Below are 22,376 nucleotides of genomic sequence, written 5' to 3'. Positions count from 1 at the left end.
AAAAGAAATAAAGCTGGTACCTGCAGGAAGTAGGAGCTCATGGGATCCTCTTTGCTGTCCTCGTTGTAGTACAGTCCTCCGACAATGAAGATCTGATTCTCTTTGGTCACCAGACTGACGTGGTTCTTGGGGATTTGAGCAGACAGGGAGGCAAAATAGCACTCGTTGGCAGTGGGGTCATAGGCCACCGCTCCACTGTCACTGACCATGAAAATGAGGTCCTGGAGGAACATGCCAAAGCGCATCGTGTCGTTTAGGATCCCTGGAAGGGCATCCTCCTCTGCCTCTTCCTCCTCCTCTACTGCCCCATTAACAATGTTGTCTTTTGCCTGCTTTTCACCGCTTTTCTTCACTTTCTTCTTCTTCACCACAGTGAATTTGCCTTGCTGGGCATCCTTCACCATCTGCAGTTTCTTGAGCAGTTCTGGGCTGGACTTCACCACGGCATGCTTCTCCACGTGGTCCTTGATGTAGTCCTTGGACATGAGGCGGAAGCGGATGCTTTCAAAGATGACAGGCAGGGCCTTCTGCCGGCTCTCACGGTCCTTGGTCCCCACCCACTTCATCACCACTTCGAAGACAGTCTCCTCTTTCTCAATGTTGAGGGAGTCACTGGAGATGATGGCAATGAGCTCGTCGGGTGAGAGCTGGTAGAACTCCTCATCGCGGGAGACCAGCGCAAAGCGATCGCAGATGAAATCCCGAGCTGCCACGGCCAGCCGGGCACAATCCAGCATCAAACCCAGCCTGAAGATAGCCAAGCAGTTGCTGAGGCAAAGCCGCTTCTGCAAGAAGGACACGCAGACGGTGAAGATGGAGGGGATCTGGAACATGTTGGCCACGGAGAAGATGTCCTGCACATTCTGCTCTGTGATCTCCAGCTCAGAGGTGTAGATGTAATGGAGGATCTTGCCCATGACATCTGGATCAACATCTTCCAAGCTGACCTCCTTCTTCTTGCTCTCTTCCATGTCTGAGAGGAACATTGCCCGGAAATATGGGCTGCAAGCTGCCAGCACCAGCCGATGGCAGGGAAACTCCTTCCCCTTGACTTTTAAGACACAGTCCAGAAACTTATTGTGGTCCAACATGTCCTTGAGTCCATCCTGGAGGAGAGTTTGCTGGTAGAGACGCAGTTCTTCCACTTGATCGAAAGGTAAACCCATAGTGCAGAGTAAAAGCCCTTTTTTTCCCCTGAGCCTTTCACCAAACCTAACTCTGTATTTATGAATATATCTGTCTGTGTGCCCCTGGTAAAGAAACTTACTCAAAGCAGGGCTCGCGGGGCTCCCTTGCTTCCAGCCTGTCAGCGCACGGGGAATGTGAAAGGCTCGCTGCTATCGCAGCTGTCTGTGTACTTCAGCTTCCAGCGCAGGGCTTTATATATAGCCGCAGCGCTACAAAGCTTAGGAATCCATATTGGAGCATGTGTAAGCCGATCACCCTCTAATATGACACACTGGACAAGGGGGAAGGGAGGGGACGGGGGGGAACAGCTGTACTTCCAGCCCCGATGCTTCAGGAGCGGCCTGGCAGCCCATGAGTCACCGCCGGGGGGATGCGAGCTTCTGCCGCCTTCCCATGACGGAAGACGCGCGCGACCCCACGGCACGGCCACCACGCTTGGGGAAACATCCTCCAGATGAATCAACCCCCCCCTAATCTGCCTGCTGGGTCATGAACGGCAAGGCTGGGACCTTCTCCTAACACCACTAAATGACCGCTCCGAAACCTTTCGCTGTGCTAAGAATAGAGTGTGAAGTCAACGCTGGAAAGATGCAAGAAGGGAGCGTCTTGTGTGGGCTTTGTGGCACCCATGAGGCCAACCAGCTCATCCCCAGGGCTGCTTTTCTGCACAGGTTTGTCCTTTATTCTCCTCTGGAGTCACTTTTCGAGGCTGGAAGGGGGTGGGGGATGAAGGTGAGTTATTTATTTACACCCGTGTATGGGGTACGAGACCTATGTGGGAAGTTACTAAAAAAGTCTCACCAAAGGAGGAGACCCCAGGAGTCTGGGGGAGGAATGTTCCTGTGTTGCCTGCAGTATGTGCGTAGGCCCCACCAGCACAGTCTCTGGACACCTCACCACTAACAAATCCACCTTTTCCACGTTTTGGTGGTGGAGAGAATGTCTGAGGCAGATCCAAAACATAGAGACCCCCAACGGTGGGCTTCAACTCACAGACTAAGGCATCTAAACCCAGGTATCTCCTTGCAAGTTAGGGGTCTCCTGATAAGGGCTACTGAGATTCAACACCCCCATGCTGAGGCCTAGAGCCTGCCCGGCCCTCAGCTGATGCTCCAGGAAAGCTGAGGACTCCATCAGGTCCTGTGTCCTGCTTGCACCTCCTTGGATGTCAAGGAAGCCTCGTGGGGCCTCAAGTGGCTGGTCCAGGTCCAGCTCTTCCCACAGAGCTCACGAGGAAGCAAATTAATTTTGACAGGCATAGGTGAGCAGAGTAACTATAAGTGTTTATACCTATGCTGAAACTTCTACATAAGTCTTTTATTTTATCTCCATTATTATGGACCCTCTGGGCTCTCTGACACTCAGAGATGGCACAGATTTAATTAACAAACTAATTAAATCTATGCAAGGATGTTAGCCACTCTTCTCGGTGTATTTAAAGCCACATAACCACTTGCTCTGGAATGGATGTGCTTATAAAAGTGCTTTGTGCCATGACCGTTACCTACGTAAATGGGAAGAGGGAGGGAGCGATACTGGTACGAAGCCCTCTAGTACTGGTGAGGTTCCAGCAGCATCCCAGGCAGTACCAATATAGCAGAGGAGTAATCACATGCTGTTTTCAGAGCTCAGATCATAAACTCGTCTGGGCTGCTCATCTGTGACAGGATCAAAGGATGAGCATTGATCTTTGAGCTGGGTCATACCTCAGAAATGTTCCTTTGCTCACAGATGTCAGGGACTGGCCAACCCCATCCTCCCCTCTCCCTTCCTTCTGTATTAGTTTTTCATTTTTCCAAGCATAAGCCAGTGTGACTGTGCTATTGTTTGGGATTTTCCTCCTCTGCCTTTAATCTCCCTTGAACCCCTGCTTGTTTTCCTTTTCACTGTGCTCTCAGCGTGTGCTGTCATCCGAGGTTTGCTTCCACATTCCTCACGTCACGAGGTGCTGCTGCCGAGCCAGCTACAGCCCAGCTCTTCCCAGAGCAGATCCCAGGCGATCCTGTGGCTTCTTTAAGGTTTGTGGTCCACCCAGGAAAAGAGCACCTCCTTGATCCCAAACCTGCGCTGGGGTCTCCGTCAGTTTCTGTGGCTCTGCAGAGCTCCAAGGCCTGGGGAAGCAACCCCAGTTCTTCCAGAGCGCTGCCTCCCCTCACTTCTCATCATAAGGTGACACCTCTAAATGCAATGGGACCTACCTGAAATCTCAGCTCCTGTAGTGAGTATGAACTCGTATATGGTCTTGGACTGTGCAGGTGATTGGAAATGGGTACTGGCTCAGGCACAGGTGAATAACCCACCCTGGGAAGTGGTAGGCAATGAGCAGTGGCTCAATCCCTCCATGAGCAACAGCTCAGTGAAGAGCAGGAAGGCATTGATCCACCTCCACAAGTAAATCTTTCACTTTAGAGACTGATGGATTGATGGAAATCAGTGTTTTTTCTGGGCAAACAGGGCCCAAGAACTGTTGTTTTAGGTTCATATTGACAGTTGATGGGCTTTTTCACCCTTATGGATTCCATCCTGGGGCAGACTTCTCCAAAGCAGCAGTGACCAGAGCCTTCCACCCTTCAGGGAGATGGAAAACCCCACAGAGACAACCACCTCAGGACAAATGAGCAGCTGGATTTCGGTTGTTTTCACCACCATGCCCTGCTTTGGCAGGGAAACCAGACTCAGACCCCCCTGCCCAAGTGGGGAGCGGCCCTGTTTCTAAACACATCCAAGCCCACATGTCAGAGATGGGATTTACCAGGCTTCATTTTGCTCTGAAATGAAGCCAGCCCATTCTAGAGCCTGGTAGAAATGAGCCATTTGGACTGAAAGGCCTCAGAGACACCATGTTATTCCACATGGCTTTGGCTCTCTCAGTCTGGGGGTGTTGTTTAAGCTCCCTACAACCACAGAGAGAAGCAGGCACCCCTGGAGCTGATTTCCTGCACCCACGTTAGAGAGTTGCCTGTGATGAGACGGCTCCAGTGTTGTCCATCTTTCCCCTTTCACTTAAATCATGAATTCATGCTAGACATCCTTAACTGTTCCCAAAGCCTCCTAACCCCAGCTCCATGCCATTCCCTCGGGTCCTGACGCTGTCCCCAGAGAGCAGAGCTCAGCGCCTGCCCCTCGTGAGGGAGCTGCAGGCCGCCATGAGGCCTCCCCTCGGCCTGCTCTGCTCTGGGCTGAACAAACCAAGGACATCAACCACTCCTCACACGTCTTCCCCTCTAGATCCTTCAACTTTGTTACCTTCCTTTGGACACTCCCTAATAGTTGCATATGTGGCCCAGGCTGGACATGCAGGCTGTGCCCTCTGTGTTAACCCTGACCTCAAAGGGTCTGTAAGCCTCCTTGGCTCCTGAACACAAGCACATTCATCTCAGATACGGAAAATTCCTCCCCAGACAAGTTTCTGCCACAGCCTGGTGGGACACAAGGTTGATCTGGTGGACTCCAAACCCTCTGAGCAGCTCTGTGCCATGGGGAAGTAGTGAAAAGCCAGCAATGCTTTGTGCAGCTCAGATCCACAGCCTTCAGGTCCTCTCCACCACAGAGTATTTGGAGTTCAGACTAACTTTCATCTCATATTTTAAGGTTATATGTTTCCAGGCTGGATCTCAAGCATGAAATATTTTTCTCATTTGTGTGCATACTCTTCCCCCAGTCCTGTTTTTTATTTGTTTATGCTGGTTTGTCATTGCCATTTTACAATCTGTGTTTATATGCAGGGAGTTCGACAGAACTGGAGAGGTCTGGGGCTGGGTCCTGCCACACTGGCGAGTCAAGACCACATCTTATTGATTGGTGTAGAAGACATTTCTCTCTCTCCATGATAGCAGTGGAAAATGAGGCAATTGACCCCCCCTGTAAATATTAATCTCTTATGGAGGCTTTGATCATGGTAGACTTTTCCCATCCGGTTTCCATTTGCTGCGTCACCATGAAGGTAAGCTTGTCTCCAAGCAAGTACCAGCAAAGTTCAGAGGGTTTTAACATCTAAAAGCAGATGAAAAGGCACATACAGATGTGATTAGAGCAAGCAGTGATCGTTGTTACAATTTGACTATCTCTGTGCACACAAATATGTGAATTTACTCTCTCAGCACCCCCGGGGAACACTCCCAACAGTGCTGACTGCTGTAGAATAGGCAACACAACCCTGAACGGAGGTGGGCTACTCTGAGATAGCGTTCAGCTAACTGACCCTGGTCTAATGGGACTACAGCAAATGATACCCGATGACCAATGGACTAAGTCATTGTCTCCAAGTGGACAACAGTCCCCCACCCAGGGATGAGTGAGAATGAATGGAAAGTATCCTAAGGGGATCACTCCCCATCCAAGCAGGATCACTCCCTCCCATACAAGATTTTAAAACCAGAAAGTTGAACGCAGGACGTACAGCCGTGTTGGGTGTAACATGAAGGTGTCAGGTGTCTAGTGTAGGACTATGAATTTGAAGTTTCAATTAAAAAATGCTTTTTTTGGCTTCTAGGTGAGTTTTGCTATCTCAGTCAAGTAATGATGAGATCAGATGAGATGCTTTCCAGGCGGGAGATGGACAGTTGATAAAACCCACTCCACAGAGGCCTATGCTGAGGCTGAGGGACTCTGCACAAGGCTGAGCAGTGAGACATGGTTGTGATAGCACCACTTTGGTGCTTCTGGCCCTCAAGACTCCCTGAACTTCTAATGACAGTGATAACCAAGGGGATACCTTCAGGCAAAGAGAGAAAAAGCCCAAGTTCTCCCATGTACTGTTTCTCTAACAGATTGCTTGCTCGGTGTCTAAGATTAGCTCCTCCTGACAGCTCCATTAGATGCAGCTGCTGGGTAAATTTAGATCCTTAGTGAATGGGTTATTTTCTCCCCCAGATTATCCAAGTCAGGAGAGCAGTGCAGAGTCACTGAGCTTTGCCATGTGAGTCATTCCAGCACCAGGAGCTGGGTGACTCTCCTCCTCCCGTGCAGCCAGGGACACCCACGGAGACAGAGTCCTTAGTCTCTGCAGCTCAGGGTGGCTTCAACTGTGTGAGGACGGAGAAGAACTGAACTCTACCCTGGGAGGAGGCACATCACATCATAGCTGTTTTGGTGGTACAGAGTAAATGTGAGATGACGGAGGCTAAGAAACATCTACTAAAGGTCCAGCAGTAGACCTCTGTTTAAAAAGGATGTGCCTGGCAACAGAAGGGGTTTTAGGAATGTGACAAGAGATGCCACCAAGAACAATATCTCCCTGTACTTCCAGCATTTTGGACCAGGTCCCCAGAAAGAAAACCAGCAAGGCTTCTGCCCCAAAAGCTACACAGATGCCAGTTTTACAGCAGTAGACTAGTGATGTTTTACCAACATGGAAGTAGATTCAAAATACAAATGCAGCTACAGCCAAACATCACTGGCTCCAATTTGGTGATGCCGTTAAGGTGGGTGTCTGTTAATATCAGCAATGTCTGATGTGTCAAAAGTGGAGGCAGAAGGTGAGGCCTTGCAAACATACCCTTCTGTCTCCCAGCTCCGACGGTAGCTCATTGCCCAGGGTTTCACTGGCAACACAGCAACATACCATTGATGAGTGGCAGGCACCATAAATGTCCAACAATTATTTACTACATAAATAAATGACATTTATCAGGGACTTCATAAATTACTTTGGCAGAGCTGAAGGCTGGCTAAGAACCATTCCCGTTTCATCCACAGAGAAGCCAGAACACACCAGCACCAAGCATCTCAACCCATGGTTGCAAAGTGGTCCAGATCCTGTGCTCACCAAACACTGACATAATTCAGACATAAGGCCACTGAAAGCTACTGTAAAGTGCAAGAGAGCTGCAACTATTTTGAGTTATAAACTCACCTCTTCCCCAAGGCACCGTGTTCCACATTCAATGCACTCCCTATGCAGTGTCCCAAAGTCTACTTCTCCTAGGAGGCTATCAGGCACTTTCCCTCCACCACCCAGCCCCAAATCGTTGCCCTTCATTCAGCGTCTTTCTCCTTTGGTTATACGTATGTGTGTGCTCCTTTAGCCACACAGGCTTAGGCTGCGTGCACCAAAGTCAGTTGAGCAAAGGGCTGGCTGCTGGAGATGAGCAAGGGCAGGCTGCAGAGTCCTCTTGTCCTCAGCCATGGGTAGGAATGTGAGCTAAAACCTTTGTCCATGGCATGCAAAAAATGTGGGTGGTATTTGGCTTGAGTCCCAGGGCGTATATCACAGAGAGATGGCCGTGGTGGCCACACTGATCTCACAAACCATGGTGAGGAGCTTTTTGGGTCTGAGTCGGGGTCTGGGGACTGAGTGGTTGTGAGTTGGGTGCTGCGTTTCTTTGGCATGCCCGTTCCACAGGTGATCAGTACGCAAAGCAGGTATGCCTCCTGCACTGTCATTAACTACGCCTGAGGGTGGCATTAAATCATTTTTCAAGACATTTAGGAGTGAAGGGATTTTAGATCATAACAGACATCACTCTGCACCGCTGGCAGGGGCAGGAAGATAATTATTCTTCAGTGTGCAGTTCCTGGTCCTCCCCTTTGCTATAAAGGCTGTTTATTTATTAGCCTCTCGGTGGGTATATATCGTGCTGAGCAACTTCACAGTCCTTAATGCACAGCCACGGGTGCTGAACACTTCACAGTGCATGATGACCGTTTGTTGTAGTGAAAGAAATGTGTGATGCTTGGACTGGAAGTGACCTGGCATGGTCTGCTCAGCGCAGGCTCATCACCAGCTAATCCCCTTCTCAGAGCTGTGTCTGGCCCACCCTAAAACTTCCAGATGCAGGACCTGGATAACTTCTTCTGGGAGATGTGGGCTACAGGTCCCGTGGGAGAGCTGAATGCTGGTGGGCAAGGTGTGATGGGAAGCATGGGGTGAAATCTCTAGGCTTGTATAACGTCAGAGGGTCAGGAAATTGATGGGTACTTAATTGTCGTGGGAGCCTACCTCAGCTGTCTGCCACACGTGGGGAGCCTGTGAAATGCCCACAGTGTCACAGAAAATCTTCCCTGCACCATGGGGGTGACCTGTGCCTTCCAGGTGACTTCTAGATGGGTGAGCTACAGCAGTCTGAATGCCAGGAGTGCTTGGAGAGCCCCCGCCAGGGGCTGGCCTGGCAGAGGGGAGTTGCTCTGGGACAAGCCCACCAGTGTCCGCTCTACTCTGCCTTGGCTTTGTCACCCTTCTCCTCCTCGATGGCCAGGATGCGTTCCCGCTCTTTGATCAGCTGCACTCCGCAGTACGTGATGAACCAGATGGACAAGGTGCTGACGGGGAAACCTGGAAGGTGGAGGGAGACATGGTCACCTCGGTGCGGCTGCTTGCCTAGTGGGGCCAGCTTTTCTCCAGCACATCTGCCTCTCAGATGGGTTTGGGAGGTCCCACAGGTTCAGGGCCAGCATCATTTTCCTTTGTGGATCCAGCCCTACAGCTTCACTGAGAGAGGAGAGCAACCCCCAGGGGCAGACTGCCCCTGATGAATAAGTGCCTGAACCCACCGAGGCACCCTAGACCATGGTTAATGTTGCGGGAATGTGCTGGAGCTTTTCTTTGAGCATCCCCTGACCCCCAAACCCGCTTCTGCCCCTCAAATTCAGACTCCGTGACTGGCTTTGTGCCCATTCAACCTGCCCACACCCATCCTTGTCCAGCGTTGTGACCTGCTGGAAGATCTAGGCCCTGATGATGCTAAGGAACAACCCCAGCCTTGTCTCATACCTAACGCAGACACATTGTGTGCCCAGGGTTTTTGTCACCTGGATCAGCGACCAAGAGCTGGGAGCTCTCCTTCCACTCTCAGGGCCTGAGGGCATTTGTAATGAGTCCGGTATCCACAGCAGAGGGGAGACACAGGCTTTGTACCTGCTAAAACAGGACCTCTGAAATGAATAATGCGACCAGCAAAAGCCAGCTAGCTCAGCGGGCAGGCACTCCTGGCACAGCGAGCCCAGAGCGTCACATTATCCATTTCCTACGCCAGCCCTGTCCCTGAGAGGGAGGAGGACACGGATTCCAGGTGGCTATTTATACCATGAGTTGCTTGAGATGACTTCAAAATAGTGCCAGTATCTACTGGCAAGAAATGTCCAGATAATTCTGTTCATTAGGAGCCTAGAGTAAGGATTTGTACCCTCCCTTTCAGCTTGATGCAGGACTAAAGCAAAAGGAGATGACGTAGGAGAAGAAAAGCCCTTTCTCCAGCAAAGGGATCATTTCACGGCCCCTCAGCCTACCTTGGAGGGGTCCCCGACTGCAACCTCTGCGTTGCTGCAAGGGGTCAAAATCACAGCGTCAGGCTGTGCGAGGAGATGAACAAACACACCTGGGAGGCAGCTCGTACCCCGGAGAGCTCATGGGAAGGGTGGGAGCTCAGAAAACCATTCCTTGTACATTTTTCACAAGAATTAAGAAGGCTGTGAGCAGACGTATAACGAGTCAGTGGCCATACCACTTTGGAGACAAGAGGACTTGGAAGCTCCAGACCTTAGCTGCCCTCCCAGTGTCCCCCCACAAAGACAAGGGTCCGTTGGTGGGGAAGGCCAGTGGCACCTCACCTGTCAGGAGCAGTCTCTTGGTGACCAGCAGTGCGAACTCCAGGCTGTTGAGGGCCAGGATGTTGTAGAGGACGATGGCCCAGAAATTCACCGCCCCAAAAGCCGCCCTAATCCGCCGAGACATGGCTGCCGACATCTTGGCCTATACAGGGGAGAGGAGCAAAGAGTGAGGGGAAACGGGGCTGTAAGGAAGGGTTGCTGGTCCTACTCCAGCCCAACTCCATCCAGGATCTCAGAGGGGTAGGCAAAAATTAGAGCAGCCTTAGTGTCTGTGGGATGAAGGAACAAAGAGAGAAGGTAAACTTCTGTTCCGCTGCTGGATGCAGAAGCATTTGGCACTCTGGACCAGTATTTCAAGGTCCTCTGTCCTCAAAAGGGGCGAGATGTTATACGTGGCTTCATGCTAATTGTAACGCCTGGGTACTCCTTTCTTCATTTTTTTTCCCTGGTTAAGCTTTTCCACAAGGCAGATGAACGCTGTTGTTCGCCAGGATTATTATTAGCCCTATGTGCAAATCACTCCCAGCTCCCGGTAGAAATTGTTTCTTAGGAATTAAAGGAAAGAAAAAAAGAAGCTGAAAACCAGTGACAGCAGCAGAGTGAAATTGTCACTGGCACATAATCCTCAGGAGCAGCTGCTCGGAGTGGAGCAGGGAAGTGGTTTATAACAATCTTCAAAGAGCATGATGAATCCCCAGGCCACTTAGTGCTGAGAGCTGTGGTGCCGCAGGGAAGGAGATTTCACTGCCTGGGAGTGCTATAATCTGATTAGAAGTTCAACGAGGAGAGCAAACAGGAGGCTTGCTCTGCGAACTTTTGAGTCAAATGGGGTCTTTACTCAATCAGTTTAGGACCTCCAGACTTCGGGTTGGGCAAAGCAAATAAACAACAGAATTGTTTCCAGAATGGAGTTTTCTCCAAATACGTCTCCAAAGCACCTTGATCCCAAATAAAAATGGGGCAATAAGCTTTGGAGCGGTTGGAAAATAATTCATTCTGATACCTAAACATTTACTTTTATCAGAAGTCAGATCAAAAGCACTCAGAATGCCAAAATGTTTTGCAGAACAAGAAGAACAAATGCTTTCCATATGGAAATGTATAAACACTTCCCTGTGGACACACCTCAGATTTTGAAACCATCTGTGCTACTTCAGCGCCTTGTTGGGGCTGCAGCCCTGGTTCTCTTGAACTTTTTTTTTCTCTTTCAAAGCTCCACACTCAGCCTAAATTTCTCATGAAGCAGCGTAGGGACTGGTGGGGATTTGCTCCAGGTGGGTGGCACCAGGCATAAAATGAAGGGGTAAAGAGCATCAGGACTGTCCTCCCCTTGCACAACTGTGTTCCTGACCACAAGGTTGATAAAGTCTGTAGGAGTACCTGCTTGTGGCCCAGCTCCTCACCTCGAGCTTGGCGAAGGGCTCCCACTGGAAGAACTTCTGCACCCAGAGCTCGAAGTTGAGGCCAAAACAGTTGAAGACAGACCAGATGTAAACGATCTCACAGGGTCCCAACCACAGGGTGGTGACGGCGAACGTGGCAATGGTGGCGATGAGCTCCTTGATGATGTTGTCGTGGTTCTCTCCAATGTGGTCATACACGTACCTAATGGCCAACGAAAGTGGTCGGTGCTCCCTGTAGTCAAGGAGAATTCCTTCTCCCTTGTTTGCCCACCACAAGCTCCTCACAGACAGGCCAGTCTAAAGTGCCCCAGTGAGAAAGGAGGGACGTTTTGGATGAAGCATTCTAGCAAAAAAAATGATTTTACTGCAGTCCAGCTACTTATGGCTCACATTCCTCACAAAACTATAGCTCCTTAAGGACAAAATACCACCCTTTCCCAACTCCTGCAGGTAAAATTTGATAAAATGTGGGGATACATGTCTTAAACTTGCTGGGACACAGCGTTTCAGCACAGTGCAGCCACCACCTTCAGCACAGGTTTGCTGGTTTGTCCTGATGGTTGGACAGAGTTGAAGGGCTGAGGGATACGTACACGGAGATCACCCTTCTTATCCAGGATATGCAAGACCTGGGCTCAATTCCTCTTTCTGCCCAATGAAACACGAACCTGCCTCTTCCTCTGAGGAAACACTAAACCCATCAGACTGAGAGGTTTTCTTGGAGGGAACTCTCTTAGTCCCAGTTATGGGTGGGGCTGTTGTACTTTGTTTTGATTAATTCAATGGTCTTTGGGATAAACAGAGCAAATCTGACTCCATTCCCTAGTGGGATTCACCCAGAAGAGAAGACACCTCAGCTTTGGGATGAACGGTATTTAATGCTTCATTGCTGTGTGATGAAAGAGAAGACCCCAAACCAGACTAGAGACACTGATTAGACACTTACTTGCATAGCCAGTCATTAATCCCTCTGTCAAAATGCCTAAAATACAGATGACAAAAAGCTTGTTAAAACACACAGGGCAATGACACCTCTCCATCAAGCAGTCATCCAGAGAAAGGTGCCTGGTCCCCCAGCAAGATCCACCTCGAAACTCATTCACAGCCATTCTCCATGCTCCTTCCTTGCACAGGCCCTACTGCCGAGTGGCCCTGCTCACCTCCCTCCTTACCCATTGCTCCCTGCCCAAAAATATCTCCTTGATCTAGTATATAGGTTCAGTATGGACTGGTCAAGACGAGGCCAGCTGCTGAGAAGCACGGCTCAGACCTCCTCATCCCCACACACATTTTGTTCAGGTCAGACACGCCGCCTCTCTTCAGCGATGCCCACGGGGTACTCACGTTTCTGCAAAGACGTAGAGCATGGTGATGCATTTGGGGGGCTGGGGAGGGTCCAAGTGGTCCAGTCTGGCAATGGTGTTGGTGACCCCAAACATAACGGCAGCTTTCACCCAGTCGTACACCAAATTGGAGTAGGCCAGGCCAGCTGGAGCAAAAAGAGGAGTCAAACAGGTGACGAGGAGCACAGGACCTGACATCTTCAGGACTCTGGGGGACATCGTGTCCTGTGGGACTGCGTAGTCTACTGCAACAAACGTGCCATTGAGGGGACAGGCTGATGCCCTCTGGGACCAACAAAGCTCAAAGAGCTCTTCAAAGCTCTTGAAATTAAGTAGCTTCTTAAGAAGCTTGAACCAAAGGACATCGTCTTCTTGGGGTATTAGGGAGCAAAGTGTTTCTTGGTTTTAATAGTCAGAAAAAGTCACACAGATCTTTCATTTTCCAGCACAAGATCTTCCCTTGTAAGGCCTAACCTATGACAAACTCAACACAGTTCTCAACTCTGATCTCTAAGAGTTTTATCCACATTTCTAATTTGAAATACACCCACCCCAGCTCCTTGTGGCTGTAGATGTAACACAGATGCTAGGGAAGAGCTAGGGCCAGAATCTGTGTCCTGGAGAGGTATCTGACACTGTGAAATGATCTCTGCAGGAACAAACAGCAAAGAATTCAAATTTAACAGAAGCTAAAATGCCCCATCTGGGTGGGATTCAGCTCACAGATTAAAAGAGCCACAGGGCCTCAATGTGGGCCATGCCTGAGCTCCCACAGTGGACAAGAAAGATCTGGCCGATGTGGTACACGGAGCCTGCAGATCTGATCAGCTCCCTCTGGTGCAACACATCCTTGATCAGGTTATCTAGGTCTCTTAGGACACCCTAAATCAATGCTAGTGCCATTTGAACTGCATTAGGATCTCCCCCTGGCCTCTAGCTGCCAATCTGGAGAGACATCAGGCTCCTCCAGTCCCTGCCAGCTCTGCGAGGGTGTCACAAACCCTATGGCATCTCAACTGCTGCCCCTGGACATCTGTTTGGGCAGCTCAAATCCTCCGTCCAGCTGTCAGCTGAATGCCAGCGTGCTACCGCTACCCATCCCAGAAGTTTGGCTTCTGGAAGTCCCTAATCCAGCCCTGAGAGAGCACAGCCAGCTTTGAATGGAGATCAGGTTTTCCTGGACCTTGTCCATTTAAATGTTGGATATCTCCAGCTCTTTGGGAGAATCTGGGCCCCTATTGCAGTGTTTGACTGCTCTGTGCAAAAAAAAAATCCGTAGAGGCACTCATAATTTGTCTTGGTGCACCTTGCTCATTGTGTTGTGCTTATTCTGTGCCACCTCCAAGAACAGTCCACCAACAGCCCTGTTAGGTAGCTGAAGGCTACAGCCCATGCCCCAGCCCCGGGGTCATTTTGGCAGCTCACAAGCACCCTGCTTTGGGACCCAGAAAGGGCAGCCACCTGTGAAGGCATCTAAGGTACCAGATGTGCCTCTGTGGGGCTGATTTTCCGGGGTGCTGAGCTCCCTTTCGGCCCACACGGAGGCAATAGGACTGGTGTGGCGCTCAGCCTCTTAAACCCCTGCACGGCCACTCACCCAGGGACCAGTCCGAGAGGCGGTTCATGAACTTCAGGTCCGAAGGGAGGGTGAGGATGTAGAAGAAGTGGAAGAAGATGTCCACAGCGATGACGGCCCCCACGTGGAGGAGGGCATGGACCCGGATGTTCCTCATCTCGTCGTCCTTGCGCCTCAGCTCTCGGGTGCTCACCTGCCAGGTGGCAAAGCAGGAAGAGGCTGAGCTGAGGATGGGCAGCGGGTTCCTCCATCTGGAGAAACGTTTGAGGTCCAAACGGGGTCTCAACGCCCTCCTTTAGGAATCCCACCGCGGATTGCACCACCCAAATCTCCGTTGATAGAGGACCCAAGTGACTAGCTCAGGCCAGCACACCCACAGGGATGGGGGACACGTCCCACCCAGAGCATCCCTCCAACACCTCCACCTCGATGCTGAGCACAGCAGAACACCTCTCGGGGAGCACGTTCATGGCAAAGGCTGCTCCTGTCACCATGGCAGTGACAGGTCCGGCTGCATCGTAGGGATCCGAGCTGAAAACCATACCAACCAGGGAGCTGGGGCTTGAAACGTGCCCAGGAAGCCACCCAAGGGTGGCCCTTGCATGGGTCACTAAGGGCGAGCAAATGTTCCTACCCACCCCATCCACAGGATGCCAGAGCCTACAAGAAAAGACATCTGCATGCCCCGGAGGGGTTGGGAGCAGGGCTGGAGTCCCAGCTGAGCGCCCTGCCCGGGACAGGTGGACGTGTCTGCTTGGGGTCGTTGGGGAGGAGGAGGATGGCTGATGGTCCCTGGAGCTCCTGCTGCAGACATCTGGTAGAAATGAGAGGGACAGCTGCTCGAGGGGCCATCCCGGTGGGCTGGGACTGGATCGATGGGGTTTTCCTCTCTGCTGTGCAAGTGTGGGCTGGGCTTTGCCTCCCCGAGCTGTCATTCCTCTGGACGTTGTAACACAAACACCACCAGAGCGAGCTTTTAGGATTACATTGGGCGGACTGATGGCCTCGCTTCCCCACATCGCTGGAAAAATTGCTGCTGTATTCAAAATCCTCTTATGTTTATTACTTTCCCTTTATGCCCTGCGAGAGGTAAGAGCCCTCGCCAAGCAATCTGCAGGCTGCCGCACCAGCCCTGCCGTCAAACCAGATGATTCCCGAGAATTAAAGCCTTTGCCAGATTTGCTCGTGTCTGCTGTATGCCAAGTGCTTTACGGAGACGAAGAGGACGCTAAACCCTGAATCAGGGGAGAAGCCAGGAGCGGACGCGTGGCTCCGGTCTCCCACCCATCCTCACGTCCGTGCGGGGTGGCAGCGGTCTGCCACCGTCCCCTTGGGACTGGGGCTCTGTCCCCCGTATCTCCAGCCCTCCAGAAGTGAATTTGTTCTCCTAACCCCACTAAGGGAGAGCCTCTCCATCCTGGGTGGGACTGGCCAAGCCCTGGGGCAGGTGGGTTCCCACCACACATGGGGGTGCAAGGGGCGAGGGACCCACCACAGTTCAGCAGCAGCAGGAGCCAAGGAGCCAAAGGCAGCCCCTAACTGGGCCCTAAATGCCAGCCTGGGGAAGGGACTCGATCCCCCCTGCCCCTATAAGTGCTTTTGGGGGATTAGGAATTAACCTCAGCAGCGAGCTGCAGGTCCAGCAGTGCAGGGGGGCATTTAGCCAGGAGGTGGCAGTGGTGGCCAGGCCAAGACAGGGCCTGGGGGGGGTGAGAAAGGGGCTGGGGTCTTGTTCCCGGTGCCTTTGGGGACAGGGTTTTACGCAGCAGAGGACGTGATTGCTCATTAAGTGGCTACAAACATCCTGGTTTGGGACTGTGCAGGAGGAGCAAGAAACACAGAGCCCCCCCAGTCAAGCCTTGTAGGGGTAAAGGAGAGCTCCTGCCCTGCAGACCCCACAGATTTGATACCCACCACAAGTTTGATATCCCGGTTTCTATACACCTGGCAGCATTGTCAGGAGGAAGCAGGGCTGCCGAATTCTCAGGGAAGACTGATGGAAAGAGGGGAAGGAAAAGTAATATAGGGTGGGGAGGGCACACCAGGGCTTACGGCCCCTTCAGGGGGCTTGGGCAATGGGGCTGCAGGAGCCATGGGTGCCTGGACGTCAGCCCAACATATAATGCACGACTGGAAGGGCAAAGCCTTAGGATGAGGTGGTGGGTGCCCCAAATGCTTCTGCCAGGGGGCTGGGGAGAAGATCCTGGCTGTCTCTGCTGCTGGGAGCTCGGTGCACTGTGAGCATCCGTTATGGGGGACACCGGAGCTGATCCGGAGAAAGTCCTTGTGGTCCTCAGGGTCAAACACTAACCCTTCGAAATGGATCCTGCAAGACCCAAGGGATCTTCAGTGTAAGAGGATGCAGGGACCGGAGGAGCAGGCGCCTGGTTCTGCTGTTTGGGGTCTGCCCTTCAGAAAGCCCCCTTGGTTGCGTGCAACACATGCAAAGATTTGGGGCAGCGGGATGTTTCACATGGATCAGAGGAAGCCCCAGGACTGAGGCTGCCGAAACACAGCCTTCTGTCCAACCTCGTTGATTTCTAGAGAAATAACCTCATCTTAAGGCACACAGACAGGCCATCCCTGGAAATTCATGCTCCCTGGGCAAACCAAGGGGATGGAGGTGTGCCTTTGCTGTCCCAGCCAGCAGCGGGCAGAGGTCCCACAGACGGGCACCGTGGCCTCCTGGCATCTCAGAGCAGGACAGCACGGGCACACGGACACCGAGACATCATCAGAGCAAGTCCCCAGCGAGCAAGGACACGAGCTGAGCCCTCCCGTCCCCAGTCCCAGCACAGCACTTTCCCCGCAGCGATATCCTCCCTCCTGCGTTGATGGGGGAAGAAATGGCTAAAATCCCAAAGGAAAGGTTAAAAACCCATCAGTTTTTGCCTTTCCCCAAAAATCACGGCATCGTTGTGCCTCCTGGACCATGCCCAGGGACCACAAGAGGCTCTCACCTTCACTGTGGCAAAGAGTGGGGTTTTGTAGGCATTTAACCCGAATAAAGGGACACAGGGAGAGGTCCCCCTCTGGGCTGGCCCTGGGGACACTCACCTGGGCATGAAACTGGTCAAACGTCATGACGGGCCCGAAGAAGAAGAAGGGGAGGTAGAAGTTGTACTTGAGGAGGTCGAAGATGGAGTAGATGCCCTCCTTCCTCTCGGAGCTCTCGAGCGCGAAGCTCATGCAGCGCATGATGGTGAAGCCGCAGCCTCCGTAGAAGAGGACATCTTGAAGATCAAAAGCTCCCGTTACAAACCCGCTCTGGACGAGAAACGAAGAGTTACCGCCGGGAACGTGGTGCCACTTCTGTGCTCCCTTGCCTTGCAGAAGATGTCCGCACTCTAATTACCTCTAATTACCCTCTGGCACCAGCAGGCAGTGACCCCTGCCACCAGCAGGAGAAAGCCAGGGCCCCATTGCCATTGCCTCCTGCATCCCGAGGAGCCAGGAGGTGGTAGATCCCCTTGGCCACGTCCTCGCCATGTGGCTGTGGGCCGCGTAGGCTTTGTTCTGGGGTGGGAATGTCACTTCGTCCAGGGGATAGAGCCCCCCAGAAGGAGGAGAGGCAGTGGAAGGCGGATGGAGAGGTGGGAACACATTTTGGGAGGTGAGCTCTGGGCAGGGACGGGCAGCGCTGTCCTTCAGAGGGACCGAAGAGCCTTACAAGGTTCTTGCTGGGCTTCTCTCCACCCACCAGGGAGAGAAGGTCCTCAATTGGGCAGACTGAGGGGCAGGCCTGGGCGTCACCGAACCCATCCTAGCATGGTGCTACAGGCGGGGAAACTGAGGCAGGGGGCAGGAAGATGGCTTACCTGGGGGCAGCTGACAAATTGTCATCTAAGCAGCAAGGAGGACCCAGGCATCCTGAGCTCTGCTTCTCCCCTTGGGTTTGGGCACGGCCCGGGAGCCCTCCCTGGGGCTAAACCCAAGGAGAGGGACACGGGCGGGCTGGAAATGAGGCAGAGGGGTGGCTCAGCACCTACCTGCCAGGAGCTGAAGGGCTCCAGCTTGAAGGAGGCGAGGCAGCAGAGCCCGGCCACGTAGCAGAGCCACTTCTGCTTGGCCAGCGCGACCGAGTAGAGGACGAGGCAGTGGGAGAGGACGATCATCAGGTAGACGAGCCCCATGCTGCCCAGCACGGCCAGGACCCCGTACAGCATGTACACCACGGCCCGGTGCTGTGAGCGGAGAGCGGCCCCGACCAGCCGTCAGCCCGGTGAATTCTCCATCCCCTTCTCACCCCGCCACCCTTGCAGCCTCTCCCCGAGCCCCCAACCCCGGGGGATCCCAGGGCCCCTCGGTGCTTTAAATCCCCGGCTCACCTGCGGCACCGTCATGGAGCAGATCTTGGCGAAGAGGACGTGTCCGGAGAGGGCGAAGATGATGACGTTCCGGAACGAGGTGAACCACATCACCCACTCGAAATCAGCCGCATCCTGCAGGAGCAGCACCAGGCGCCTTATTGTCCCCACCCCAACACTCGTTTCGAGAGGAAACCATAAAAATTTCCTAGCCTTTTCCCATATTCCACCCCAGGGCTCCCAAGCACTTTGGCTTGGTGATAAAGACATGCAGACGTTGCTCGTCTCGGAGCACACAAAGCAGGGCATCCGTGCCGCAGGGCTAACATTTCCATCCACTGCACTCTTTAGGGAGAAAAAGAAAACACACACGGGCTTTCCCGAAGTGTCAGGAGCAGAAAAAGCAGCTCTGCTTTTCCAGCGGCCAGCACCAGCAGCGTCGCTGGCATGACGGGATCCTTGGAATGGGCTGCCCAGGGAAATGGTTGAGTCCCCATCCCCGGAGGTCTTTAAGAGACGTTTAGATGTAGCCCTTAGTGATATGGTTTAGTGGAGGACTTGTTAGTGTTGGGTCAGAGGTTGGACTCGGTGCTCTTGGAGGTCTCTTCCAACCTAGATGATTCTGTGATTGCTCCACTTACCATCTTCCTGCCGAAGTAGTGCCAGCCTGGCTTTATGCCATCCCGAAAAGCCTTTCTGTTCGCGCTGTCTGCAAAAGAACAAGAGGCCTGGGGAGAGGGACGGCTCTGGGGACAGAAGCGAGAGGTTTTTCGGCAAGGCAAGGAGCCTTCCTCGCCACGAGGATGAGCCATCAGGGCTCGAACACCAGCAGCCCCCGCCAGAAAGTGCCCGATTGCCACGGACAGCCGAGAATTGGGAACCTCAACCATTTCCACACGGCTTATATTAAACCCCAATGCAAAGGATCCCCAAGCCATTAGGCATGAAAGTTAAACCCATGGCGATACTGCCGGTACCGAGAGACCCCCACAACGGGGGACGTTACCTCTGGATGCCTCGAAGATGCCGCTGCCGCTGTACACCACGGCACAGGTGACGGCGAGAGCGTAAAACCCCAGCTCGTAGCTGGGGAGCGCGGTTTTAACCCCCATGGCGATGGGTTACGGCCCCGGCCGGTGCAGGGGATCCAGACCTGGGAAAGGAGGGAAGGAGAAGGACTAAAAGCCGCCCTCCCACCCCTCCGGTGCCCTGACTCGGTGCCGGTCCCTGCTCCGTGGACTTCCTTGCAGGCTGGTGGAAGAGGAGAAGAAGCAAATGGCATCACCTGGGGGCAGCTCGGGTGCAGGGGACGAGGATGCTGCACCACAAAACCCCCCCAAGGAGCGAGGGTTTGGGCTCTTCCCCATGTCCAGAGATGCTACAAACCCCCCCCCACCACCCCCAGGACAGGGCACGTCCAGCATCAGGCCAAATTTCTCTCGTTTTCCCCCAAGATCGGGCACAAAATGCCCGCCTGGAGGGGCCACGATGAGGTGCTCCCATTCCCCTGCCCTGGCTGCTGCTCGCTTTCTGCCGGGGTTTTGCCCTTCCTCGAGCTCTCCTGGGGGGCACGGGGGGGGGGGGTCTCCTAAAGCCCTGGGCTAATTACTCCCGCCACTGCTAATTAACCCGGGCACTGGCAATGCCCTCCCATGAGAGCTCAGCAGCTCCTGAGGGTCGGCAGCTGCCAAAATCAGCCTTAGGGGCTGGGGCAGGTTTGGGGGGGGGGGGGGGGGACCTGTCCCCACCACCTGGGTGCTGCCAACCCCCCCCACCCCCCCCCCCGCCAGCATCCCCTGCGAAGCCGCTGCCGGCTTCAAGAAATAAAAAAGCAACCGGGTGCCCTTCTGCTCGCCCATCTGCGCTGCAAACCCTCCTAGATAATTTGGGGTCGTGCTTTCGGCCAGTTGGAGAGGGGGGGTCCGGGGGGGGGGGGGGGGAGAAGCCAAGCTGCCACCGCTCTGCAGTCCCCACGCAGCGGGGGGGGGGGGGGGGCCTCTGGGGGATGCGGCTTTAAAGGGCTTTTGTGGTTTTTTTATCCCTTTTCCATGCTTTTCAAGGCTTTTCTTTGCTTGTTTATTTATGTACTTTGCGGGGGGGGGACACAAGGTCAATTCTTGCAGCCGGAGCGCAGCTTCTCCCCCCCCCCCCCCCCCGCTGCAGCAGGGTGCTCAGGGGGGGCACCCATGGGCCCACAGCATCCTCACCCCCTTCCCACAGCGGGGACCCCTCCCCAGCTTGGCCTTCCCCCCCCCCCTTCCAACCCCATGTCCCTCCCCATTACTGACCTTGAGCCCCGGGGACGGGGGGGGGGGGTCCGGCGTCCCGCACCGCGACCTGAGGGCTTGGGGGGCACGAGGGGTAAAAAGTGGGGAGGTGGAGGGGGGGAAAAAAAAATAATAAAAAATCAAGGCAAAGCTTTGGGGGCCCTTGGCTTCCCCTAGAGCATCTCTCAGCCCGGTTGGGTGTATTTGGGGGCTCCGACCCCCCCCCCGGTGTGCCCCCGGAGGAAGTTTGGCCGGGAGTGGAGCGCGGCAGCGGGAGGTATTTTTATTTTAGAGCAGCGCTGCAGAGGGGCTGGTTCAGGAGCTGTCTGTCACGGCAGCTGCCGGAGAGGACCCGGTGCTGGCTGCCAAAACCAACCCAGGCCAGGTTTGGGGCTCCGCTTCCAGCCCTGTAGGGCCTGGGGAGGGGGGGAGCCCCCCCAAACCCCTGCGGGTCTCTGCGAGCGGGGGGGGGAAACTGAGGCACGGAGGTGAACGGCGCAATCCCTCCCCGGTTGAATCGGCTCCGAGCTCCTCTGGAGGTTGTGACACCTCTGGGAAACCTCCCTTTGGGGTGTTCTTCGGCGTCTGCAGCCAAAACGAGGGGCGTTGAGGGGCCGGGTTGGGTTGTGGGCTCTGTTATTTTGGGGTCGGCCAAGGGCAAGTCAGGCCCAGCTCCGTGTCCCCTGCCGGGCTCCTTCTGCCAAGCCCCTGGGAGGTTTTGGGGGAGCTCACATTGGGGCTGACATCCCCGAGCATCTCCTGGGCTGCCTGTGGGGCCAGGGGTGAGAAAGAAGGTGGGATTTTATTAAAAAAAACCCCGCAGCTCGTCTGATTTGGGGTGAGACGAGGCGTGTTGTGGGCTCCAGGGAGAGGAACTCCAGCATGGGCCCCCCTCGCTGAGGGGCTCCTCGTCCTGCTGGAGGCTCCCCATGTGCCGGGGGAGAGCCAAGCCCCCCCGTGGGGTGACACTGAGGACCCCAAAGAGCCCCAGCCTTCATCCTTCTGCCACAGCTCGGTCCCTGAGGAATTTGGCTCCTCAGGCCTCGGCATCATTCAGCGGGTGCTCAGAGGAGAAGTAATTAAAGCGGTCGGCGTCCATAAGCGCGGAGACCCCGTTTGCCACGCTCCACGCGCCTGAGGAGGGCCCCGGGTTTATCGGCAGCCCCTGCAGTGCCACGAAGAGGTGTCCTGGGCTGAATTAGTCAGGGTGTCCCCAGCAGGACAAGGAGGGGACCCTTCCTCTCCCCTCAGCACCGGTGGGGCCGTGCCTGGAGCGCTGGGCCCAGCTCTGGGCTCCCCAGGACGGGAGGGACCTGGACACAATGGGGAGAGGCCGGCGAAGGGCCAGGAGGGTGCTGCAGGGCCTGGATGTGGCTGGGTGTCCCCAGGGGGACCCAGAGGTCCTGGGTCAACGGTCTGGGAGGCCGCGGGCTCTTGGTTTTGGGTGTGCCGGGGGCCTGGGGGGCTCCTGGGAGTGGATCCCAGTATTTATCCCAGCGGAGGGCAAGAAGGAACACGGTCCCATAGAATATCTGAGTTGAAAGGGGCCCCCAAGGATCATCCAGTCCAACTCCTGGGTCCCCAAAGGGCCACCCAGAAAACCAGACCATGTCTGAGAGCATTGCCCGAACGCTTCTTGAACTGCTGTCCCCAGGGCTCCCTGTTCCCCACTACAAGACACACGGTGTACTCATAGCCAGAGAGCTTGCGGCTGATGATATACTTTTATTTATTTTTATTTTATT

At 54.0% G+C, this 22,376-nt stretch overlaps 2 protein-coding genes and 1 long non-coding RNA gene across 5 annotated transcripts in view; 1 reads left to right on the top strand and 2 right to left on the bottom strand.

The window, feature by feature from the left end:
• The window catches only part of KLHL40 (kelch like family member 40), a 14,036-nt gene extending 9,114 nt beyond the window's left edge, over window positions 1-4,922 (bottom strand). The window contains exon 1 of the mRNA XM_080579545.1: window positions 21-4,922. Within this exon, the coding sequence (XP_080435671.1) occupies window positions 21-1,166 (1,146 nt within the window). The 5' untranslated portion in view covers window positions 1,167-4,922. The remainder of the gene's footprint in view (window positions 1-20) is intronic.
• On the top strand, window positions 1,036-8,284 carry LOC308189494. Its single transcript, XR_013946391.1, has 2 exons — window positions 1,036-1,156; window positions 4,914-8,284. It is a non-coding gene; the product is annotated as an uncharacterized lncRNA (long non-coding RNA).
• On the bottom strand, window positions 6,774-22,376 carry HHATL (hedgehog acyltransferase like). Of its 3 annotated transcripts, none has more exons than XM_080579548.1 (12): window positions 20,653-22,376; window positions 19,371-19,615; window positions 19,006-19,073; window positions 18,386-18,499; window positions 18,047-18,241; window positions 17,115-17,324; window positions 14,079-14,250; window positions 12,483-12,627; window positions 12,085-12,120; window positions 11,139-11,340; window positions 9,736-9,877; window positions 6,774-8,461 (listed from the first exon to the last, which is right to left on the bottom strand). In XM_080579548.1, the coding sequence occupies exons 2-12, from the start codon at window positions 19,474-19,476 to the stop codon at window positions 8,340-8,342; spliced, it is 1,512 nt and encodes a 503-aa protein (XP_080435674.1). In that variant the 5' UTR covers window positions 19,477-19,615; window positions 20,653-22,376; the 3' UTR covers window positions 6,774-8,339. The 3 variants fall into 3 exon arrangements, with proteins under 3 accessions (XP_080435674.1, XP_080435673.1, XP_080435672.1); XM_080579547.1 differs by having other exon boundaries at window positions 19,371-19,517; XM_080579546.1 differs by lacking the exons at window positions 19,371-19,615; window positions 20,653-22,376 and having other exon boundaries at window positions 19,006-19,313.

The sequence above is a fragment of the Anser brachyrhynchus genome, assembly GCF_964034855.1.
Source record: "Anser brachyrhynchus genome assembly, chromosome: 2".
Classification (NCBI taxonomy): domain Eukaryota; kingdom Metazoa; phylum Chordata; class Aves; order Anseriformes; family Anatidae; genus Anser; species Anser brachyrhynchus.
The sequence above is the reverse complement of the archived record's forward strand: the minus strand, read 5'-3'. Positions and strand labels throughout refer to the sequence as shown.